We start from the raw sequence: 19,780 nt of genomic DNA on the forward strand, positions 1-19,780 counted from the left end.
GGACAGAGGGGGAGGGGGAGCGGGGGGGGGCGGTGGGGGGCAGAGGGGCGGGGGTTTGGGGCAGAGGGAATGTGGGTGAGAGGAGACGGGGGCTGAGAAGAGAGAAATGCGAGAAGGACGGGAGGGAGGGGATGAGAGGGGCGATGGTGGGAGACGGGGCAGGCAAGTGAGGGGCAGAGAGAACGTGGAAGAGTCCCACGAAAGAGGACAATGGGTTGGAGGAGTGTGGAGAGAACGGGGGTCAGGGGGAGAGAGGGGGATTGACTGAGTTGCTAGTCACGAATTGTGTCCAATTGGCAGGGTGTTCGTGTGGGAGGTGTTTGTTGAGGTTTGGTGTGGGCAGGGACTGCGTGTGGGGGTGTGAGGCGTGGGTGGTGGTGATGGTGTGAGTCAGTTGTGTGGGTGGCAGGCAGAAGGGGATGGTGTGTGTGTGATGTGTGTAATGTTATGTGGGGACTGTTTGGGTGGAACGTGGGTGAACGTGACGTGTGAGGAGTTTAATGTGGTTGTAACATGGATGATATCCGTGTGCATGTGTGGGGACTGGTGTTTGGTTAAAAGGTGTGTGTGGCAGTGTCTATGGTTGTGGTGGCAGCTTGGATAATTGGGTTCGTGTGGTAACTGATAGTATCAGGATGTGTGGTGTACCTCTTGAATACGTCTTTATGGTTTGTGTGAGGGATTACATGCATATGAGCTTGGACGATTGTGTTGAAGAATGTTGGTGTGTGGGGGTGGCTAGACTCGAGATTGGGTTTATGTAGTGGTGTGTGAAGTGTGTGTGGAGGAGCGACGCTCACAACAACGAGCGGAGCGCCCGGTGGCTAAAGCACAGCAAGTTGGCATAGTAGGTGGCACAAGTTGGTGCATCTGTCAGTCATCTCTGTCAGTCAACCCATGGCACCTGCGTCTGTCCCATGAACTCCTGCCAGCGAGCCTTTGACACTTCGCGTGGCCTCAGAGTGCACCTAGCCTGGCACTAGCGCCGTGGTGACGGCACCGCCGCTTCGTGGCGAATGACGGCTGTTGTGTAAAAAATCTGGGTCTGTGTGTGGGTTGTGATGTGTGTGCCTACCTTATTACTAACCAATTCAGACCTTGTTGGTCACCCCGTGCCCTTTTAAATATAAACGTCCATCCTACAAAGTTCCGTCACAAGGGAGAAACACACAGAGAGACAAAAACTAATTTCCCGCATTAAAACGGCTGCACGCCGCATGGACCTGAAAACTCAATGTCCCTGTACAAGAACACGGGGTAAACCGTCCAGCGATGTTGTGTGTAGACTGATGTGTTTATTTGCTGCGTGCGAGGGGGCGGCGTGTGGGCAGCATGTAACCCGCACACCACACCCCGCACCCATCAGCAGCGATGCCGCTCACGAATGCCCATACAGGGAGGGGGAGAGGAGGGCGAGCTCCACGCCCTGGACGCAACGCCATCGCGGTTGCCATCTTACTACTTCCCCTCAACTTGGGGCCAATCACGACGGTCGCCTGTAGTCACGTGCGCGCTCCTGGCCAATCGGCTCTCTCGGCAGTAGCAAGATGTCTGCGCCCAGTGGCGTCCGACTTCGCCGAGCGTTGTGAATCAGGGCGGTGGCGGCGACGGCGTTCTTCATCTCCCGCCGTTTCCAGCGAAGCGCCCGCGGCTCCGGCTCGCTCAGGGGGATCCAGCAGGGCCTAAGGGGAGCCGAGAGAACCCGGGGCTAACACGAGGGAACGACGGGTTACGCGGTGAGTGGGGTCAGCGTATGCACCCCGGAGCGTTGCGCGTGGTGGTGCTGCTGCTGCAGGACAGGAGGTGGTGGTAGTGGTGGGTGGGTGGCGTGGTGGTGGTGGTGGGTGGCGTGGTGGTGGTGGTGGGTGGCGTGGTGGTGGTGGTGGTGGGTGGCGTGGTGGTGGTGGTGGTGGGTGGCGTGGTGGTGGTGGTGGGTGGCGTGGTGGTGGTGGTGGGTGGCGTGGTGGTGGTGGTGGGTGGCGTGGTGGTGGTGGTGGGTGGCGTGGTGGTGGTGGGTCGCGTGGTGGTGGTGGGCGGCGTGGTGGTGGTGGTGGGCGGCGTGGTGGTGGTGGTGGGCGGCGTGGTGGTGGTGGTGGGCGGCGTGGTGGTGGTGGTGGGCGGCGTGGTGGTGGTGGTGGGCGGCGTGGTGGTGGTGGTGGGCGGCGTGGTGGTGGTGGTGGGCGGCGTGGTGGTGGTGGTGGGCGGCGTGGTGGTGGTGGTGGGCGGCGTGGTGGTGGTGGTGGGCGGCGTGGTGGTGGTGGTGGGCGGCGTGGTGGTGGTGGTGGGCGGCGTGGTGGTGGTGGTGGGCGGCGTGGTGGTGGTGGTGGGCGGCGTGGTGGTGGTGACATGGAGTGCGGCTTCCTCACCCCTTGAACGTCTCTCAGATCGAGGTAGTCTGAACATTGGGATCGCTCTGGCTCGAGACAAACGAGAGATGTCGTCTGGGTTATCGGGTTATCATAATCTTTAGTTAGCCTGGAGGAGAGGAATCCGATGAGCTATTAAGCTCTTTTTCACAGATGTCCAGTATGGGCGGGTCAGCAAGTTTTTTTTATAGATCGTTTATTGTCATTGTCACCAGTACAACGAAATTTAAAATGCTCACCAGCTAACAATACGAAAACACGATAGGAGCGCGAAAGAGAAACTGATAAGCAAGTCACTAAATATAATAAATACACTAAATTAATTAAATACGTCCGAGCGGTCCCAGAGGCATGGGGGTGTCTCAAGGTCTAGAAGTGTCCACAGCCCAGAGCTGGGGGTGTCCGGGGCTAGAACTGCCGAGCGAGTGGTTGTCCAGGCTAGAGGCAGCCTTGTGGCAGGGTTCATGTGTGCGTGCATGGCGTGTCATTGCAGGAGATGATGGTTTATGTTATACAGGACGGGCGGTGCTTAGCTGGTGTGAGCTACCCGTCTGCTTGCTGCCTCAGTTTCCCTAACGAACACCTCAACATCAGCACAACCAGCACCAACACAACAAGGCATCACAAGCATCACGTACAACAGCACCAAGGACAACATCACTAGCAACCATTTATACTAAGCACAACCAGCATCACCAGAGCCAAGTTCCAACACACGACCACTGGCAACACTGCCTGTAGCATCATGACCACCACAAACACCATCAGCCACCATCATGAGCGCCACTGACATCACGTTGTTAACATTGGAACCATCACGAGCAGTAACAGCAGCTGCACAACCAACTGTGGGTAGATGCGGACAACTCAACAGTTGGATCAGGCCTAGTCCTTCTTGTTCCCTGTGAGTTGTATTGGAGTTCCCTGTGAGTTGTATTGGAATTTTGAAACACGTAGTCAACCAGGCCATGCGTTAATTGTGTGTTAACCGACTCTTTGTGTTGTATTACATCACATTTCAATATTTTACTAGGTTATTTAATTTTCGTTTGCCTGTATACTCCTCTCTATGTGTGCCGTTGTGATGTCTGTCTGCTTGTATGTCGGTCTATAGTTTTCTAGTTAGATTTTTGTTGCTATTTCTTTTATGCCTGATGATGATTGCTTGTGTTGCAATCGAAACGTCATAATGTGTTGTTTTATTTTGATTTATTATTTTATTTTTAGACGTGACTTAACCGAAAAGAACCAAAGAATAATTCCTGCAGTCACGAAAGCTCCCAAATTAAGATTGGAATTCCACCCCATACGTAAACATTCATGTATGGTCGTGGTGGCTGTGTGTGTGTCGCTGCAGACAAAGATGTCCAAGTCTCTGAAGAAAGCCGTGGAGGAGTGCAAGGATAAGGATGTGCCGGAGTTGGACCTGAGTGACAAGGCCGTATCCAACATGTTGGACGTGCCAGGCCTCTGTAAGCATGTCCAACTACCCCCAACCACAACAGACTGATAAATACTGTGGTAACAAAAAAAATTGTTCCTGGGTAGTAAGTGTTATTTCCTCATTGCTTATGCCTCAAAAGTACAGAAAATGCCTATTATTCCCCACAAACTTTGCTTTTGTGACCAGGACAGTGATATTTATAAATGTACTTATTTTCAATGAGAACACGTGTGCATTCTTGGTTCTTTCGGTAAAGTCACGTAGATAGATTTTTTTAAATAAAAGCAAAAAACCACGACGTTTTGATCGCAACACAAGCGGTCTTAATCGTTCACATTAAGTCCTGGTCACAAAAGCAAAGTTTGTGGGGAATAATATCCATTTTCTATACTGCCACGTGGGATAGCATTTCTATGTAGTAGGACATTTGGGAAAATATAACACCATCGGTAATGTGGTAAAAAGTAACTTGAAGGGATCTCAGAAGAAGTTCTGTAATATATCATTCCACACCAGTCTCTAAACAAAGGGTGATGCACTCGTCTGCGAGACTTCTGAATGGACATTTTTTCTCGTGACACAATTTGAATATTGGAAAAAACAAAACAACATGAGCTATTACTCATATTTAGTGCAATGCATTTATAAACTCGGTATGATTTTGTATTCGTGTACTCTCTGTTTCAGTTGCGTTGAGTCATCTCACCCAGCTGGTGCTCAGTCACAACAAGCTGCAGAGTGAGTTTAATGATGTCGCTTCTTCTGCCCTCATCACGAACTAACTCCCTTATCCCAGTCATCCATGCTGTTGACTTCTTTCCCCTATTCAGGTGCAAGCTTAAAACCTTTTTTCCTCTGCCTATAACTGGCTGATTCCAAAATAATCCACTTTTTGCTCAACATATCTAGACTTGGTCACATTTTCACACAATAAATACAAATTGCATTGCAAAACATGGAAATCACTGAACATAATGACGGTACATCACCTCTCCTAATGCCACCGCACATCACTACTCCCCAGGTTGATGCACCATCATCTCAATATACTCAACTGAATGTACTCACCGCACCGTGTGTAACGATTCATCTCACCAGCGATTAGATTAATTGGCACGATTCAACTCAAGAATTCTGTTTTGTTTTTACCGTCTACTTTGTAATCTCATTTGTTTCTCTCTTTGCAGTTATGTTTGCTCCATTAACCTCAATGTAACGTTAGTATTTAATTTGTATGTAATAATTTCTTTAAATTCTTTATGCATGTGTCATGAGCATCATAATTGGCTTTGATCGATGGTTCTTTACATACCTGCTCATCAAACTGCCACCCTTACTTGCAATCTCAACTCAGAGGTTCACGTACCTTATGTTGACATCAGCACACAAACACGTTTCCGCAGCTTAATGAAGCACAATGTTTTCGCGTGTGCAGCTGTGACGGCGAACATCAGTGAGCTGCGTAACCTGGAGGTGCTAAACTTCTTCAACAACCAGATTGAAGAGCTGCCCACGCAGATCAGCGGCCTGCAGAAACTCAAGCACCTGAACCTGGGGTGAGTGACAGTCCCTCTACTCCCACACTTCATCCCCTTGTAGTAACGCTCACGACTCGTTCACACCGGAGTTGGAGGCACACTTGTTTATTTAACACCAACGTTGTGACATACACATTTGAGGGGGTATCGGCCCCCTCACCCGTCTATCTGAGGACACACCTCTCTAGCTAACCCTAGCCTGCCTCTGAGTCCTCCACTAATGGGCTAGGGGAGGCTATCTTGGCCCGACACTGGTCAGTCGGGCCCGGTACCCAGAGTCCAGACCAGCACTGGCTCTGGCTCTGGTACCACGCCACTGGCTCGAGCCTGCGCGGTCCTGATAAGGACGGCGTACCAGGGGGAGTCCAGGGCTCTATCTCAGACGTCTTCCGCCTCCTCTTCTTTAGCTAAACATCACTCCCGAGCCCTTCGATACAATCCCCTTTTATACCCAACCCCTCCCTGAGGGGTGGGGCCCCGGGGGATCATAACGACCGAATCGACCCCCCAGGGTGTCTGGCGCGGACGTCGCAGAGGGCACCTGCTTGTGCACACATGTAGCCCCGCCTACTGTGTTTGTTTACCATAGGCTGCCATGCATAACGGGCTCTCTCTCTAACACCCCTACATCACTCCCCCCCGCATAGCATGCAGCCGTCCCGGCTGCCAACATACAAAAATTTGACAATAAAGGTGCCTTCACCCCCTGACCGCGCGTGTGCCTCACTATTTTTGAACAATAACAGGAACCAGAACAAGAACGCAACAACAAGATGAGAAACAACCCGACGCACCCCCCCCCGAATAAATACGAATTCCGTAAAAAAAACAGCCTATATACAATCAGCAGGGAACCCACCACGCATACACAACACACGGTGAACCCAACATATGTACATCCGAGGAGCGGGGAACACACCACCCACACAACAGCCAATAAACACAACAGCTATGTACACATTTTCCGGCCTCACAACAGTTTGCGCATTTTAGCGCGCGTCCTTGCAGCGGGCCCCTCGCACGGGGTAACCCCGCGTGGCGGACCATCAGGTGGCGACTGTCCGTCTTGGGGTGAGCATTCATCCGACTCCGCGTGACCCTCGGTATCCGCAGGAGGGGTGATCGGGCGTGAGCCCGTCACTCCCGATGCTCCTGAAGGTGGCACAGCCGGCAAGGCATTAGGTGAGAGCGACGGAGACGGACCCAGCGAGTCGGCCGACCCCCCACACGTTTGGCCACGCGCGTGTGAAGTGGGATTGTGTACCGCTGCGAAGGGTTTCAACCTAGAGGGGTGCACGAACCATCTCCGCTTCCCCCACTTTATGCGCACGCACTGCGGACGTAACACCTCCACCACTTCCACAGGGCCCCGCCACGGCCGCACCAGTTTAGAGGAGGTTGCCAGTGGCACCTGGGGGCAGTGCAACCATGCCTTGTCCCCCGGCTTCCACTGCAGTATGTGCGCTCGACTCAATCTGAGGCGCTCATTCGCCTTCTGACGGAGGTCAGAGTTTTGCATTGCAGCATCCCGTGCCTCGGTCAATTTGTCCAGATTAAATTTAACATGGTCAGCCAGATTAGTTTTTCCCTGCGGCACGGGGATCCGCAACTGGGCACGAACAGGCGGGTCTGGTTCTCGGCCGTACATGAGGTAAAAGGGAGAAAACCCCGTAGCTGCATGGGGTGCCATCCGGTACGCCGCCAAGACCCCCTGAATTTGTAGGTCCCAATCCGTTTGCGAGTCCGAAACTTGTTGTGATAACATGGACGAGATGGTGCGATGCAAACGTTCGACCATCCCGTCAGTTTGTGGGTGATATGGGGAGGTCCGAATTTTCTTTGTGCCCAGGAGATTGCAGACTTGTCTGAGTAGTTTACCGGAAAAATTTCTGCCCTGGTCGGTCAGCAACCTCTCCGGAGCACCTTTGTCCAGGACATAACCCTGAACAAAGGCCTCCACGATGGCTGCTGCCGACTGGTTGGCCAGAGGCCAGGCCATAGGCCAGCGTGTAAAATACTCGACACCAGTCAACAAATATCTATTCCCCCTGGGGGTGGCGGGGAATGGTCCCAAAATGTCCAGAGCGACCAGCTCGTTTATCCTGGACACTTTGATCGATTGCAAAGGCGGGTTAGACTCCCGTGCCGGCGGTTTGCGTTGTGCACATTGAGGGCATGATCCCAACAAATCCCCAACATCCCTCGTCATGCCAGGCCAATAAAAATCAAGTTGCAACAAGGCGAGAGTCTTTTGGGTCCCCAGGTGTAGGAGGCGCTCATGAGCGGCCCATACCACCCTACCCCGCAACCCAGTAGGGACCACCAGCCGATGTCGGCGTGACTTCCCGTCCCAATGCATCAGCAGACCTTGGCACATTTCCCATGCGTCGGAACCACCTCTTTTTCCCCCCGCCGCACCGCCAACGCGACGTCGCCACCCGAGGAGGGAGACATCCTCCATCTGGAGGCGCCCCCATTCAATGACGGGCAACCCCAACAGGGAATCTTTGCCCTGTTGTTCGATCGAATTAGGAACCACTGCATCGTCGTCGTTGGCGGCCGCCAAGACAGGTAGCGATGTGTCCCCTGGAGGCCTGCAACGTCCAGACCCCAGGAGGCATGCACACTCGGAGGCGGTTGGCAAGCGTGACAGAGCGTCCGCGTTGGTGTGGCGAACGCCCTTACGGTATGTGGTTTGGAAATCGTAATCCTGGAGGACCTCCAACCATCGGGACAATTGTCCCGATGGCTGTTGAACCCTCAGGGCGTACTGCAGTGCCGCATGATCTGTGCGGACGGTGAAACGCCGACCGTACAGATATGGGCGATACTGTTGGATGAAATGGACAATTGCCAACAGTTCCCTACGGGTGACACAATATCGTTGCTCCGCTGGAGACAACACCCGACTGCCGTACGCAACCACATGTTCCACGCCGTCAACCACCTGGGAGAGCACGCCCCCAATACCCGTGTTGCTCGCATCGGTGTCGAGCAAGAATGGTTTTGAAAAATCAGGGTAAATCAGGGGAGGAGCGTTTACCAAAGCATCCCGAAGGGAGCAAAAAGCAGCCTCCTCCTCCTGACCCCAGCAAAACCGAACCCCTTTAGATGTTAAAGCATGTAGGGGTTTGGCGATAGTCGCAAAATTAGCGACGAAGCGTCTATAATACGACGCAAACCCAATAAAACTCCTAACCTCTCCCACTGAGGTGGGAGTCGGCCAGGAGCTTACACACTGCGTTTTGGCGGGATCGGTAGAAATACCTGAGCGCCCCACGATGTGCCCCAAATAACGCACCGACTCGCGTAACAAATGGCATTTTTGGGGCTTAAATTTCAAATTAGCAGCCCGCATCTTTAGGAAAACCGCCCGCAACCTCTGGAGATGTTCCTCAAAAGTTTTGCCAAAGACAATGACGTCATCCAAATAAATCAGGCACGACTCCCATTGCAATCCAGCCAAAACCAATTCCATCAACCGCTGGAAAGTTGCCGGCGCTGAGTGTAAGCCCATCGGCAACCGGTTGAATTGAAACAGGCCGTGCGGAGTACGGAAAGCAGTTTTAGGCTTTGAATCATCGTCCAGAGGAAGCTGCCAGAATCCCGAAAGTAAGTCCAATGTGGAGAAGAATCGCGCTCCCGCCAAGGCGTCAAGCGATTCGTCCATCCGTGGGAGCGGGTATGCGTCGGCAACCGTAATTTTATTAAGGCGCCGAAAGTCAACGCAAAACCGCAACGAACCGTCCTGCTTCTTAACCAGGACGATCGGCGCTCCCCAAGGGCTGTTGGAGGGAGAAATTATGTCGGCGGCTAGCATGTCATCAACAGCCGATTTGACATGGTCCTTTTCGGCGGGACTCAACCGAAAAGGATTTAGGCGTATTGGCGCGCTGTCACCCGTATCAATATGGTGACGCAGCAGATGAGTGCAGCCCAAATCGTATTTATCCCGACTGAAAACGTCGGAAAATTCCCTCAGTAGTGTCTTAAGACGTTGGCGCTCTAAATTTGACAGGTCCGTCGATCCCGCGCAAAGCGCCTCGAGCCACCCTTCATCGCTGTCTGAATGTGGTCGCGGTGCAGGGGCAGCGCCGACATGACTCGCGACGGGTTCCTCACAGGGCACCGGCGTTGCGTGAGCAAGCACGGTCCCCTGTGGGACCACCACCGTCTGCGAGCCCACATTGAGGACCGCGATGAAGGGTTCTCCATCCCCTCTCACTATGGTCTGGGCCGGGAGTAAATTAGGTCCACTGACCCCGGCCCTAGACGGTCCCAGCAAAACCCCTTGAGCCCCAATGCCCTTAGCGAAGGGCCGCCGAAGTCTCAAAGGAATTAACATTTGCGCCCCCGGAGGAACGCGCACCGTTCTATCTACGAACGCCGGCACCGTCGCGAACGCCGTCCGGCTCGTAGCGGGGGATGGCAAAAACGCCATGCGTCGGCCCGATGGGAGCTCAATGCATCCCTGGTCGATTAATATCCTAATCGGCATTTTGGCCAGGAAATCCGTCCCCAGCAGGCACGGAACCGCCAGCGAGGAGGAAACAAAAATCGGCCCAGATAATTTAATATCCCCGACACAAATTTGGGCTCGAATTTGTCCGATGATGCCAAGTGAACCCCCGTTAGCAGCAAAGAATGGCACGTTAACAGGCATCAAAGGACGGCTTTGGGCAGGGAGAATGTTATAAATCAACTCCGAAATAATGGTCGCCGATGCTCCTGTATCGACCAGGATGCGCACCTCGACCCCATCGATGTGACCCACAACGGCCGACGACCCTGACGACGCGGCTACAACCCGATGGGCCAACACGGACCACTGGCTGGGTTCAATCTGAGTACCCAGAGCGGTGCGTGTTGGTGCCATGGTACGCGATATTGGCCCCCCCTTCGCTGCGGTGTTTAAGTGTGCGACGGGCGTGTGCGTGGGCCAAACGTGAGGGGTGCCGCGACTCGCCGGATTATGATGGTGGAGCTTGTGACGAGGGCCGGCGTCCCGTTGAGGTGTCGTCCTGCGCTGCCCAGGAGAGCGGCACCCCGAGGCGACGTGGCCCCGGATGCCGCAGTTGTAACAGCGTGGAAGCGCTGGTGACGACGATGGATGTTGTAGACGGCTTGAACCGGCCCGGTCCTCCCGTACTCCCGCTCCATGCTGCCGTTGATGGTCGATGGCGCAAACCTCTTCCGCCGGGAGGGTGGCTGCAGCGACGGCACGCCCGCTCGCCGCCTTGCCGGCCTTCCGTCGTTGAGAGGACAGGTTTGCGTGGAGAAGACGGGCCGCTTGGAGGGAGCACATCTCTGCATCGTCCTGTGCGACAATGACGATGTCTAAGTCGTCCGCCAGCAAAAGTATCTTCTCTGTCACCATGGCGTCGACACCCTCGTCATCCATTCGTGGAAAGGCCTCCTTCGCCAGTGCCAGGAGGCTTGTGCGGTACGCCAGGGGCGACTCCTTCGTCCCCCGCTGGCGATCGTAAAAGAGTTGGCGACAGTCCGATGGTGGACCATATACCGCCGACAGCACCTGCATCGCCTTCCGCAGCGTGGAGCGCCTCTCCTTCGAAGCCGATGTTAGAGTGGCGAGGGCGTCGCTGTCGAGAAGTGCTGGCAGCGCGCGGAGAGCCTCGGCGTCTGTCCACTGTGCCATCTCCTGGTGAGCGAGGAAGCGCCGCTGGAAGCCGCCCCAGTCGCCATCCTCGCCCACAAATTCCTTGAGTGGAGGTAGCCGCTGATGTAAGGCAGCGGCTGCAGAGGAAGAACGCACTCCCTCGTCCGCCTCACTCAACTCAGCGTCGGCACGAACCAGCGATGGCATCGCCGGTCGCACCCGTGGTGACGTTCCGCCCGTTGGTGGTGACGCGGCAGGTACTGTACTCCCGCCGTTGGACGCGATGCTTAGAGCGGCCACGCCCTCAACAGCAGCTGCAGCGATGGCGGGAGTTTCAAAATGTTGCTCCGTGGAAATGGCGGGAAGGCGCTGTGATCGTCGGCTGCCGTTGCCCCGTGGCGGTCCCGCAGCCCCCAGCTGCGTGATGGTGTCGAGCATGGCGGCTGCGGCGTACAGCAGCTCGGTCAGCTTCGCGTGCGCCTCCCTCAGCCCCTCCATCGATGGCTCCCCTTCCTCCAGCTGCTGTGGCGTGGATGCGCCCAGCCCCGGCTGGTCGATGGCATCTTCAGCCGTCTCGGGCCCTCCGACTGCAGTGGTGTCTTCTGCCTCTGGTACCCCGACTCGAGTCGTCCGGCGTGTATCCATGTTCGTACTTTGTTTCACTTCTGACGCCAGATGTAGTAACGCTCACGACTCGTTCACACCGGAGTTGGAGGCACACTTGTTTATTTAACACCAACGTTGTGACATACACATTTGAGGGGGTATCGGCCCCCTCACCCGTCTATCTGAGGACACACCTCTCTAGCTAACCCTAGCCTGCCTCTGAGTCCTCCACTAATGGGCTAGGGGAGGCTATCTTGGCCCGACACTGGTCAGTCGGGCCCGGTACCCAGAGTCCAGACCAGCACTGGCTCTGGCTCTGGTACCACGCCACTGGCTCGAGCCTGCGCGGTCCTGATAAGGACGGCGTACCAGGGGGAGTCCAGGGCTCTATCTCAGACGTCTTCCGCCTCCTCTTCTTTAGCTAAACATCACTCCCGAGCCCTTCGATACAATCCCCTTTTATACCCAACCCCTCCCTGAGGGGTGGGGCCCCGGGGGATCATAACGACCGAATCGACCCCCCAGGGTGTCTGGCGCGGACGTCGCAGAGGGCACCTGCTTGTGCACACATGTAGCCCCGCCTACTGTGTTTGTTTACCATAGGCTGCCATGCATAACGGGCTCTCTCTCTAACACCCCTACACCCTGATGACTGCTCACCCTTGCCCCTCACCTCCGATTCATGGCTCCATCTGCTCTCACCTCTCACCGCTCACCCTAGTCTCTCACCCTCACCTTATGCCTTGCCCCCCTCTAATCACACGGCTCAAATCTAAAATCAACCATCACCTCTCCTCTCACCCTTACCTTTAACTCATGTCACACGCCTCTCCCCTGTCTTCATCCTTCACCTCTCAATGCTCGGCTCTCACCACTATCCTCTCATCCCTGAACTACATTTTCTCTCACCCTTCACCTCCACTCCCATTATAACTCTCCTATAATCCATTATCTACTCCTTGTCCTCACCTCCATCTCTCACCCTTCACTCTGTCTCTGAGATAGACATTAAACTGAGAGTGAATGGGCGGGAATGCGACTGCTCCTCCTCATGTGTAACTTGCTTCATGATGGACTAGGCAATGCGCTGTAGCGTTACTACAAGAAGCAGCATGAGTGTGAAATGGTGTTTGTGTGTGTGTGTGCGCGCGCGCGCATGTGTGTTCATGTGTGTTCACGTACGTGTGTATTTGCAAAGGATGAACCGGCTGAGCACGCTGCCGCGAGGGTTTGGCTCCTTCCCAGCACTTGAGGTGCTGGACCTCACATACAACAACCTCAACGAGGCCTCCCTGCCAGGAAACTTCTTCTATCTCAGTGAGACGCATGGACACGAGCACACACACGGACACACACGGACACGCAGAAACACAGACACACGACAACAGCCTCCATTCGCCACTAAGTGGCGATGATGTCACCACGGCGATTGTGCCAGGCAAGGTACATCTCGAGGCCACGTCAAGTGTGGGATGCTCACTGCTGATAAGAGGTTTCGGGACACACCAAGGTGTTATGGGTTGATTAACTGAGATTTATTGCATTTTAGTCACCTGACGCTCTGCTCTTTTTGAGCGTCGCTCTTCTTATCTTTGTCATTGTCGGAGGGTGCCTGCCTCCAACTTCGAATTAGCGGGCTTCACAAGTCTTGTCCAAGCGTCAGGACATGTATATACAGGCACACGGGCATACACGGCATGAAAGAATATTCCCCTATCAGTTGTACCCACAAGGACACACGCTTACACATGCAGACGTACTGGCCATTGGGGTTAATCGTAGATTGTGTGGTGGCATGCAACAAGTAGGTGTTGTGCCAGCTGACTCCTGCCAACCGTGCTGAACACGCCTTGCTGTATTCAGCAGCTGAGTGTTACGCATTAATAAACATCGGACGCTGCCTGTGCTGTGTTTTAACAATCATATTGATCTGTTCTCACGATGTGCCCACATGTTTCCCCTACCCAGCCACGTTGCGTGCTCTCTACCTCAGTGACAACGACTTTGAGACACTTCCTCCCGACGTAGGGAAGCTCAACAAGCTGCAGATTGTGAGAACTGGACACCTCTCACAATACCGTGATCACTCCTAACCCTTACACCACCATCAATGAGATATTTTGTGATGACTGATAACTTCTACCTACACCACAATCTTCAATAAACCCTACACGACAATAATCGAAAACCCCTGCACAACAATCGTCTATAACCCTTGCACCACAACCTTCGATAAGCCCTGCACAACAATCACCTTCTGCACTGATCACCACCCGCCCATGTGCCCTCTCAGCCTTGTTATAGGCGCTCGCTAACAGCACTTTCTCTCTACAGCCTGTGCAAGGCCCAGCGGCGCAACCTTGAATCTCGGTGTTTCCATGTCTGTGTGTCGTGCAGCTGAGCGTGCGCGACAACGATCTGGTGTCATTGCCGCGGGAGGTGGGAGAACTTGCGCAGCTCAAGGAGCTGCACATCCAGGGCAACCGCCTCACTGTGCTGCCACCTGAGCTTGGTAACACGGCAAAGCACGCGCGCCAAACCTCGGCCACGGAAACACCATGGCAACCACACATCGTAGTAACGGCAACAAAACACCATGGGAGTGACGCACCGTAGCAAGCGTAATCTTGAAAATCAGGCCCAACAATGAGCCAACTGTGCTGATTGAAGGTGCAAGTGTACTGCACTATGAATTGAGTGACCCTCGCTTTATTATTTATATATATATACACCAATCCTTGCCAACACCAGTGATGGATATCTGAACAGTCCTGGGCCTCTCCTTAGTCTACTCAACATGTAAACATCTCCAATAGGGAGACAGAGGCGGTTGGGCATGGTGCTGGCCACCCACCCAATCATGTGCTGTGCCGGACTTTATAGGTGCTCGCTAACAGCACTTGCCCCAACAGTCTGTTAAAGGCTACACGGGGGATCTTTGATTTTGCTTCTTTTTTTGTCCACGCACAGGTGTGCTGGATTTGGTGGGTCCCAAGCAGGTGTTCAAGGCTGAGAATAATCCCTGGGTGGCCCCAATCGCTGACCAGTTCCAGGTCGGGCTGTCCCACGTCTTCGAGTACATCCGCTCCGAGACTTACAAGTAGTGAGTACCGCTTCACCCAGTGCAGCAAGCACACTTAATGCATACGCCTGTGCCCACGAACGTGTCTGTGTGTTGTTGCAGTTGTGTGAAATTTGCACAGGTTCCATATATAACAACTTCTGTGGATGTGTGTACATGCTCGTGTATGTGCTCGATGATCGTATGTGATCGACGCCCGGGTGCGATCAAGGGATGGCTCCCTATTGGTCAACCACGTTATGTATGCCGATGATTTGGTAATAGCTGCTCATTCAGAAGAGGAGTTGGAGACGCTGCTGCTGAGACTGGAGCATGCCACTAAGAGGTGGGGCCTTACCATCAGCCCCACCAAAACTAAGCACCTGCCTGGGTATTTTGTACCATCGGACACTCCACCCCCACAACTCCCAATTGGTGATGGGGCAGTTGTGGAGAGAGTGGAGAGTTTCCCATACCTGGGCAGTGTGCTTATGACCGGCTCCAGTTTATCAGCAGAGGTCTCACTCCGAATCAGTCGAGCGGAAATATCTTTTCATCGGTTGCGTAACGCTGTGTGGAAGCTACCTGGTCTCTCGCTCCGCACGAAGCTTCAGGTCTTCTCGGCCACGGTCATTCCCTCCCTTCTCTACGCTTGCGAAACGTGGACCCCCCTAGTGGAGCATCTTCGCCGGTTGGAAACATTTAGGCTGGCCTGCCTACGATCCATCCTGGGTTTAACCAGGCTGGATTGTGTGAGGAGCTCACAAGTCCTTGAAAGATCTGGGCAAAGTCCCATCAGTGAGCTCCTCCGGCAGGCAAGGCTGCGTTGGCTGGGTCATATAGCCCGCATGCCCAGCCACCGCATGCCTAAACAGCTTTTGTTCGGCCGGATCGAGGGGGCTAAACGGGCGCGGCACGGGCTAGAGAAGAGATGGAGTGATGTGGTACAGGAGGATGTGGAGCTGAGTGGACTTGCCGATGACTGGTACCAGCGGTGTCAAGATCGGCCTCAGTGGAGGAGGCTCGTGAAGGACGCTACTGGGCAGTTGGAGGCAGTCGCCCTCCAGCAACAACGGAGGGCGGAGGAGCAACGCTCACAACAACGAGCGGAGCGCCGGGTGGCTAAAGCACAGCAAGTTGGTACAGTAGGGGGCACAGGTGGTGCATCAGCCAGTCATCTCGGTCATCTCGGTCAGTCGACCCGTGGCACCTGGGTCTGCCCCGTGACCTCCTGCCAGCGGGCGTTCGACACTTCACGTGGCCTCAAGGTGCACATGGCCTGGCACAAGCGTCGTGGTGACGTCACCGCCACTTAGTGGCGAATGGTGGTTGTTGTTGTTGTTGTGCGCTACATGCTCCTGTGCATGCTGCATGCTTTTGTCCATGTGTAGGCAGTTACTGTCGGGAAATGTTGGTTAAGTACCTGTGTTTTATGGCTTTGTGTCTTTACATGCGTATATGTTTGTGTGGCTTTGGCTTGATTGTGTTTGTATATATGTTTATGTGTTGTGTGTGTGTCCTTTGCAGTTTATACGGCCGGCACATGCAGGCCAATCCATCCCCACCACCCAAGACCAACGACAAGACCAAGAAGATCAGCCGCCGTCCTCTGGCGGCCAAGAACAAGTAGTACCTTGCCGCTAACCCTGGGGTCCTCTCCAGACAGTCCCAGACACCCACAGTCCCACCCACAGGTCCACATCTCCTGCATCCAGCCAGCACCAGCCAGCACCCAGCCAGCACCCAGCCAAAGGCTCCCTCCTCCTGTCACACCGGCTATGGCCCTCTATCGCCTCATGGGCCTTGTCAGTTCTGAGGGGGTTCCTGGCCTATGCATCCAGCAACCCCCTGTATAGTGCCAGTAGTTACTTGATGTCCAGCTGTCACTACCAGACCCACAGTGCCTTTAACTAAGTACTCCAGCTGCTGTCTGTAAAACACACAACCCTGTCTTTAACCGTTGTGTTCGTTATATAATCGTTACTCTTCTGGGAGGTGGCCACATATTTGTCCTCGCCACCCTTTTTTTCCACCGACCTCGCTGTTGCACAGGAAGATTCGTTCCGAGGCCAGTGAGCACGTGGGAGGGCACGCTGCTGACGGAACGGGCAATTACACGTGTCGACGAGCAAGTCGGTCACTTGAAGACCACAATTTCCCAAAGCTTGATAATTATTAACGCGGAGGTTGGAAGTGCGGCAGTGCTTGAAAATCCACCCACACGCTTACACCCCTGCCTGGTGAGTCCAGCATCTGAGGATCCTAACTCAAGACGTCCGTTTATTGAAGCCCATTCTTACGTTCCCGATAGTTGCATTGAATTGTAAAAATACGGATAATTATTTTTAATGCATATTAAGTCCAAACATTTTCTCGCTCGGAGAAGGCGGTACAGCAAAGTGTGGACTATTATCACGTCGCTTCTGCATTGGATGTTTTCTCCCACGTACGTGTGGTTTCTCCTGGAAACCCAGTTTTGCTGAAATCATCTTAACATAAGAGGACTCCAGAGCATGGGCAATTTTTGGTGCTGGCTCACTGTCTGGCTGCCTTCCAACGTGTCTGTAGTTCCTCAGCATTGTGTGACGCCATTTGTACGAACGACAATGCTATATAAACTAAAACATTTCGCAATTATATTAAAAACACCGATTCTTGAATTGTGACCCCAAACCAAGAACAGCCTTTATTTCGTGGGGGCGGAAGCGAGTTGAAATCGTCACATGCCTCTTGACTACTCCGGCCCGCTGCCAATTATTGATTTAGCACTGAGCAACCATATTAAACTATTGCGCTCCACAGTACTTATGATAACCACCAAATAGTTTTAAAGTTTAAATGTGCGCTATAGTTTTGCATGACGGCGTTATTAAGATATACACCTGTAATCGAAAAAAAAGGTTTAAATGTTTAAATGATTCTTCTTGCTAACAGATCATTAGCTTTTTTTAAAACTCCGTAGTCCTTAAACACCTGACATCAGGGTACGGTGAATTTGCCAGGAGTGTTGTATGAATGACTGTAAGCAGAACAACCGTGCTTTCCTTGGACTGCCCGTGCCGCCTGCCTTCTCCGTACGGCTCTGCACGTACTGCGGCATTATCACGGCGTAGCACGGGTCATCTCGCCTCGAAGCCGTGGGTTCGTTACCCGAGGGTGTCCGGCGGTCGGTGGGGTAACGCGGTCGTGGCGTGTATCGTGTTCGAGAGAGCCCTTCAAGCCGCGCTCGCAGGACGTTCCGATGGCCTGGCTTGACGATAGATCCCCTGGCGCTCGCCCCGAGTAGAGGTGCGGCCCAACGGCCCAGTGTTAGTGCTGGAACGGCGTTTGTTAGGTTCACGCCGGCGGAGTTTCGGTCACACGGTCGGCGCGTTCCACAAGCCACCTACACAACTCCTGTTATCCACGAGGTGCAGCTTTATTTAAATGAAATACCTTAAAAGTTACTTTTTTTTGTCAATTATGAATGGAATTCCAAAACTACATCTGGGATCATGATCACTTGTGCGCCTCTGCTGCGACTGCTGCAGTCGTTGCGTAATGCAGAAAGCTTGCTCAGCGGTAGAGCGAGCGGCTCGCACTTGGAAGTTTGTAACTTCAAATCCTTGCTGGGGGTTGACTCATCATCCCTACTGGGGTCGATAAAATGATTATCACTTTGTAGAAAAGTCAACAGTGGCTGCCGTATGGATTAACTTGCCCCCACCGTAGGAATTTCCGCTAATGGCTCCGGATGGTAAACAGAAGATAAGCACCGCCTCAGTGCTCAATTGAACAAATCACTGTGACAATAGAAACAAAGATTCCCCATGTAGCCTTAACAAACTGCTGGGGCAAGTGCTGTTAGCGAACACCTATGAAGGTCAGCACGGCACGAGGGGTTGGGAGGCCAGTCCACCACCGCTATCACCAGCACCGTCATTAACACGAATTAGCATGCAACTGAAACTCGCACAGCAGCAGGGAATTCGGAGCCGGTGTTTTTTTCTTGTGAACCCATTCCTGCTGGTGGTAATCAAATAACCTACGAGGGTAAACTTCAGGTTCCCAACACCTCTCTCTGGCCAGTATTAAGCAGCACAGATTCTTTGATTCAGCGGAACTGCCCACAAATGTGCCTCGGGTGGTCAGCTCACCCCACGATTCTGTGCTCGCATTTCACAAACGCCTCGAGTGAGATTTTCCCCTCCGTTTACACCGATTCTAGTGCAAAGTGCCAGACTATTTCACTTAAGTTGCTGTGTGTGAATGCCTAATGAAGTGTAATTTCAGGTGCTAAATAACAAACCTAGCCTATAGCTGTGGTTTTGAAATAACGGAGACACAACCTAAAATGTCTGTTGCTCGTTCCGCTTGCTGCCCTGCATGTACATTTGCTTTTGTAAACCTATATAATGTAAACCTATATAACGTAATAAAGTGGTTATGCTTAGGCACGTGTACTGCCTCGTGCAGGTGTGTTGGATGCAGTCCAGTGGTCGAGACTAATGACGGAGCGGTAGCTTAAGGAGGGAACATGCCCGAGAGGATGTCCACCATGCAGATGGAGCAAGGAAATCAGCCTTGGCGCATGACCTCCATGAATGACTGCAGCATAGCGTGACCTGAGACGGCAACGATCATGGTGGATGACGATTGCCGTTGAGAAAGCAACAGTGTTGTAATGAAGGTAGCAGGATTCATCCGAAAAAGTTTTCCCAGAACCCTCTAAATTATTACACGCCCAGTAAACGGTGCGGTAAGATTCAACCTCCCGCACCGACTCGCCTGTGCTTTGAATGCCCAGGTGAGTTTCCGGGCTGAGTCCACGTGATGGTGGCGGTCACGCTGAACCAGGTGCGAGCCCTCCGGGAAGGTCCCTTGAGTTCCCACTCTCCTGAGACTGGATCACCAGCTCGAGTTGCCACCTGTCCCAGGTGTCCCAGGAGCAAGCTCTTGCGGCAGTTACTGTCCTGGGAAATCTGCGAGTCTTACCGGGACATAAAAAAGTGCCGATTTTTGTCCGGCATGGTGTGGGCTTGTTGCAGTCTTATGCTGCGCAGGGAACGAAGAGGAATAACAAGAAGTAATAATGCACCACTCAAGACATCATTCACATGCAGTTTTCTCTTCGCTTCAGGTATTGAGAGCATCTTCTTTCAATGATAC

The 19,780-nt window shown here is 53.4% G+C and overlaps 1 protein-coding gene across 2 annotated transcripts; it reads left to right on the plus strand.

The window, feature by feature from the left end:
- Positions 1–1,423: 1,423 nt before the first annotated feature.
- RSU1 (Ras suppressor protein 1) lies at positions 1,424–19,064 on the plus strand. Of its 2 annotated transcripts, none has more exons than XM_078611352.1 (9): positions 1,424–1,736; positions 3,724–3,838; positions 4,498–4,548; positions 5,246–5,366; positions 12,770–12,888; positions 13,540–13,622; positions 13,969–14,083; positions 14,542–14,674; positions 16,160–19,064. In XM_078611352.1, the coding sequence occupies exons 2-9, from the start codon at positions 3,730–3,732 to the stop codon at positions 16,260–16,262; spliced, it is 834 nt and encodes a 277-aa protein (XP_078467478.1). In that variant the 5' UTR covers positions 1,424–1,736; positions 3,724–3,729; the 3' UTR covers positions 16,263–19,064. The 2 variants fall into 2 exon arrangements, with proteins under 2 accessions (XP_078467478.1, XP_078467479.1); XM_078611353.1 differs by lacking the exon at positions 1,424–1,736 and adding an exon at positions 2,318–2,390.
- Positions 19,065–19,780: the final 716 nt, after the last annotated feature.

This window comes from Lampetra planeri, chromosome 36, assembly GCF_965212315.1.
Source record: "Lampetra planeri chromosome 36, kcLamPlan1.2.h2, whole genome shotgun sequence".
Classification (NCBI taxonomy): domain Eukaryota; kingdom Metazoa; phylum Chordata; class Hyperoartia; order Petromyzontiformes; family Petromyzontidae; genus Lampetra; species Lampetra planeri.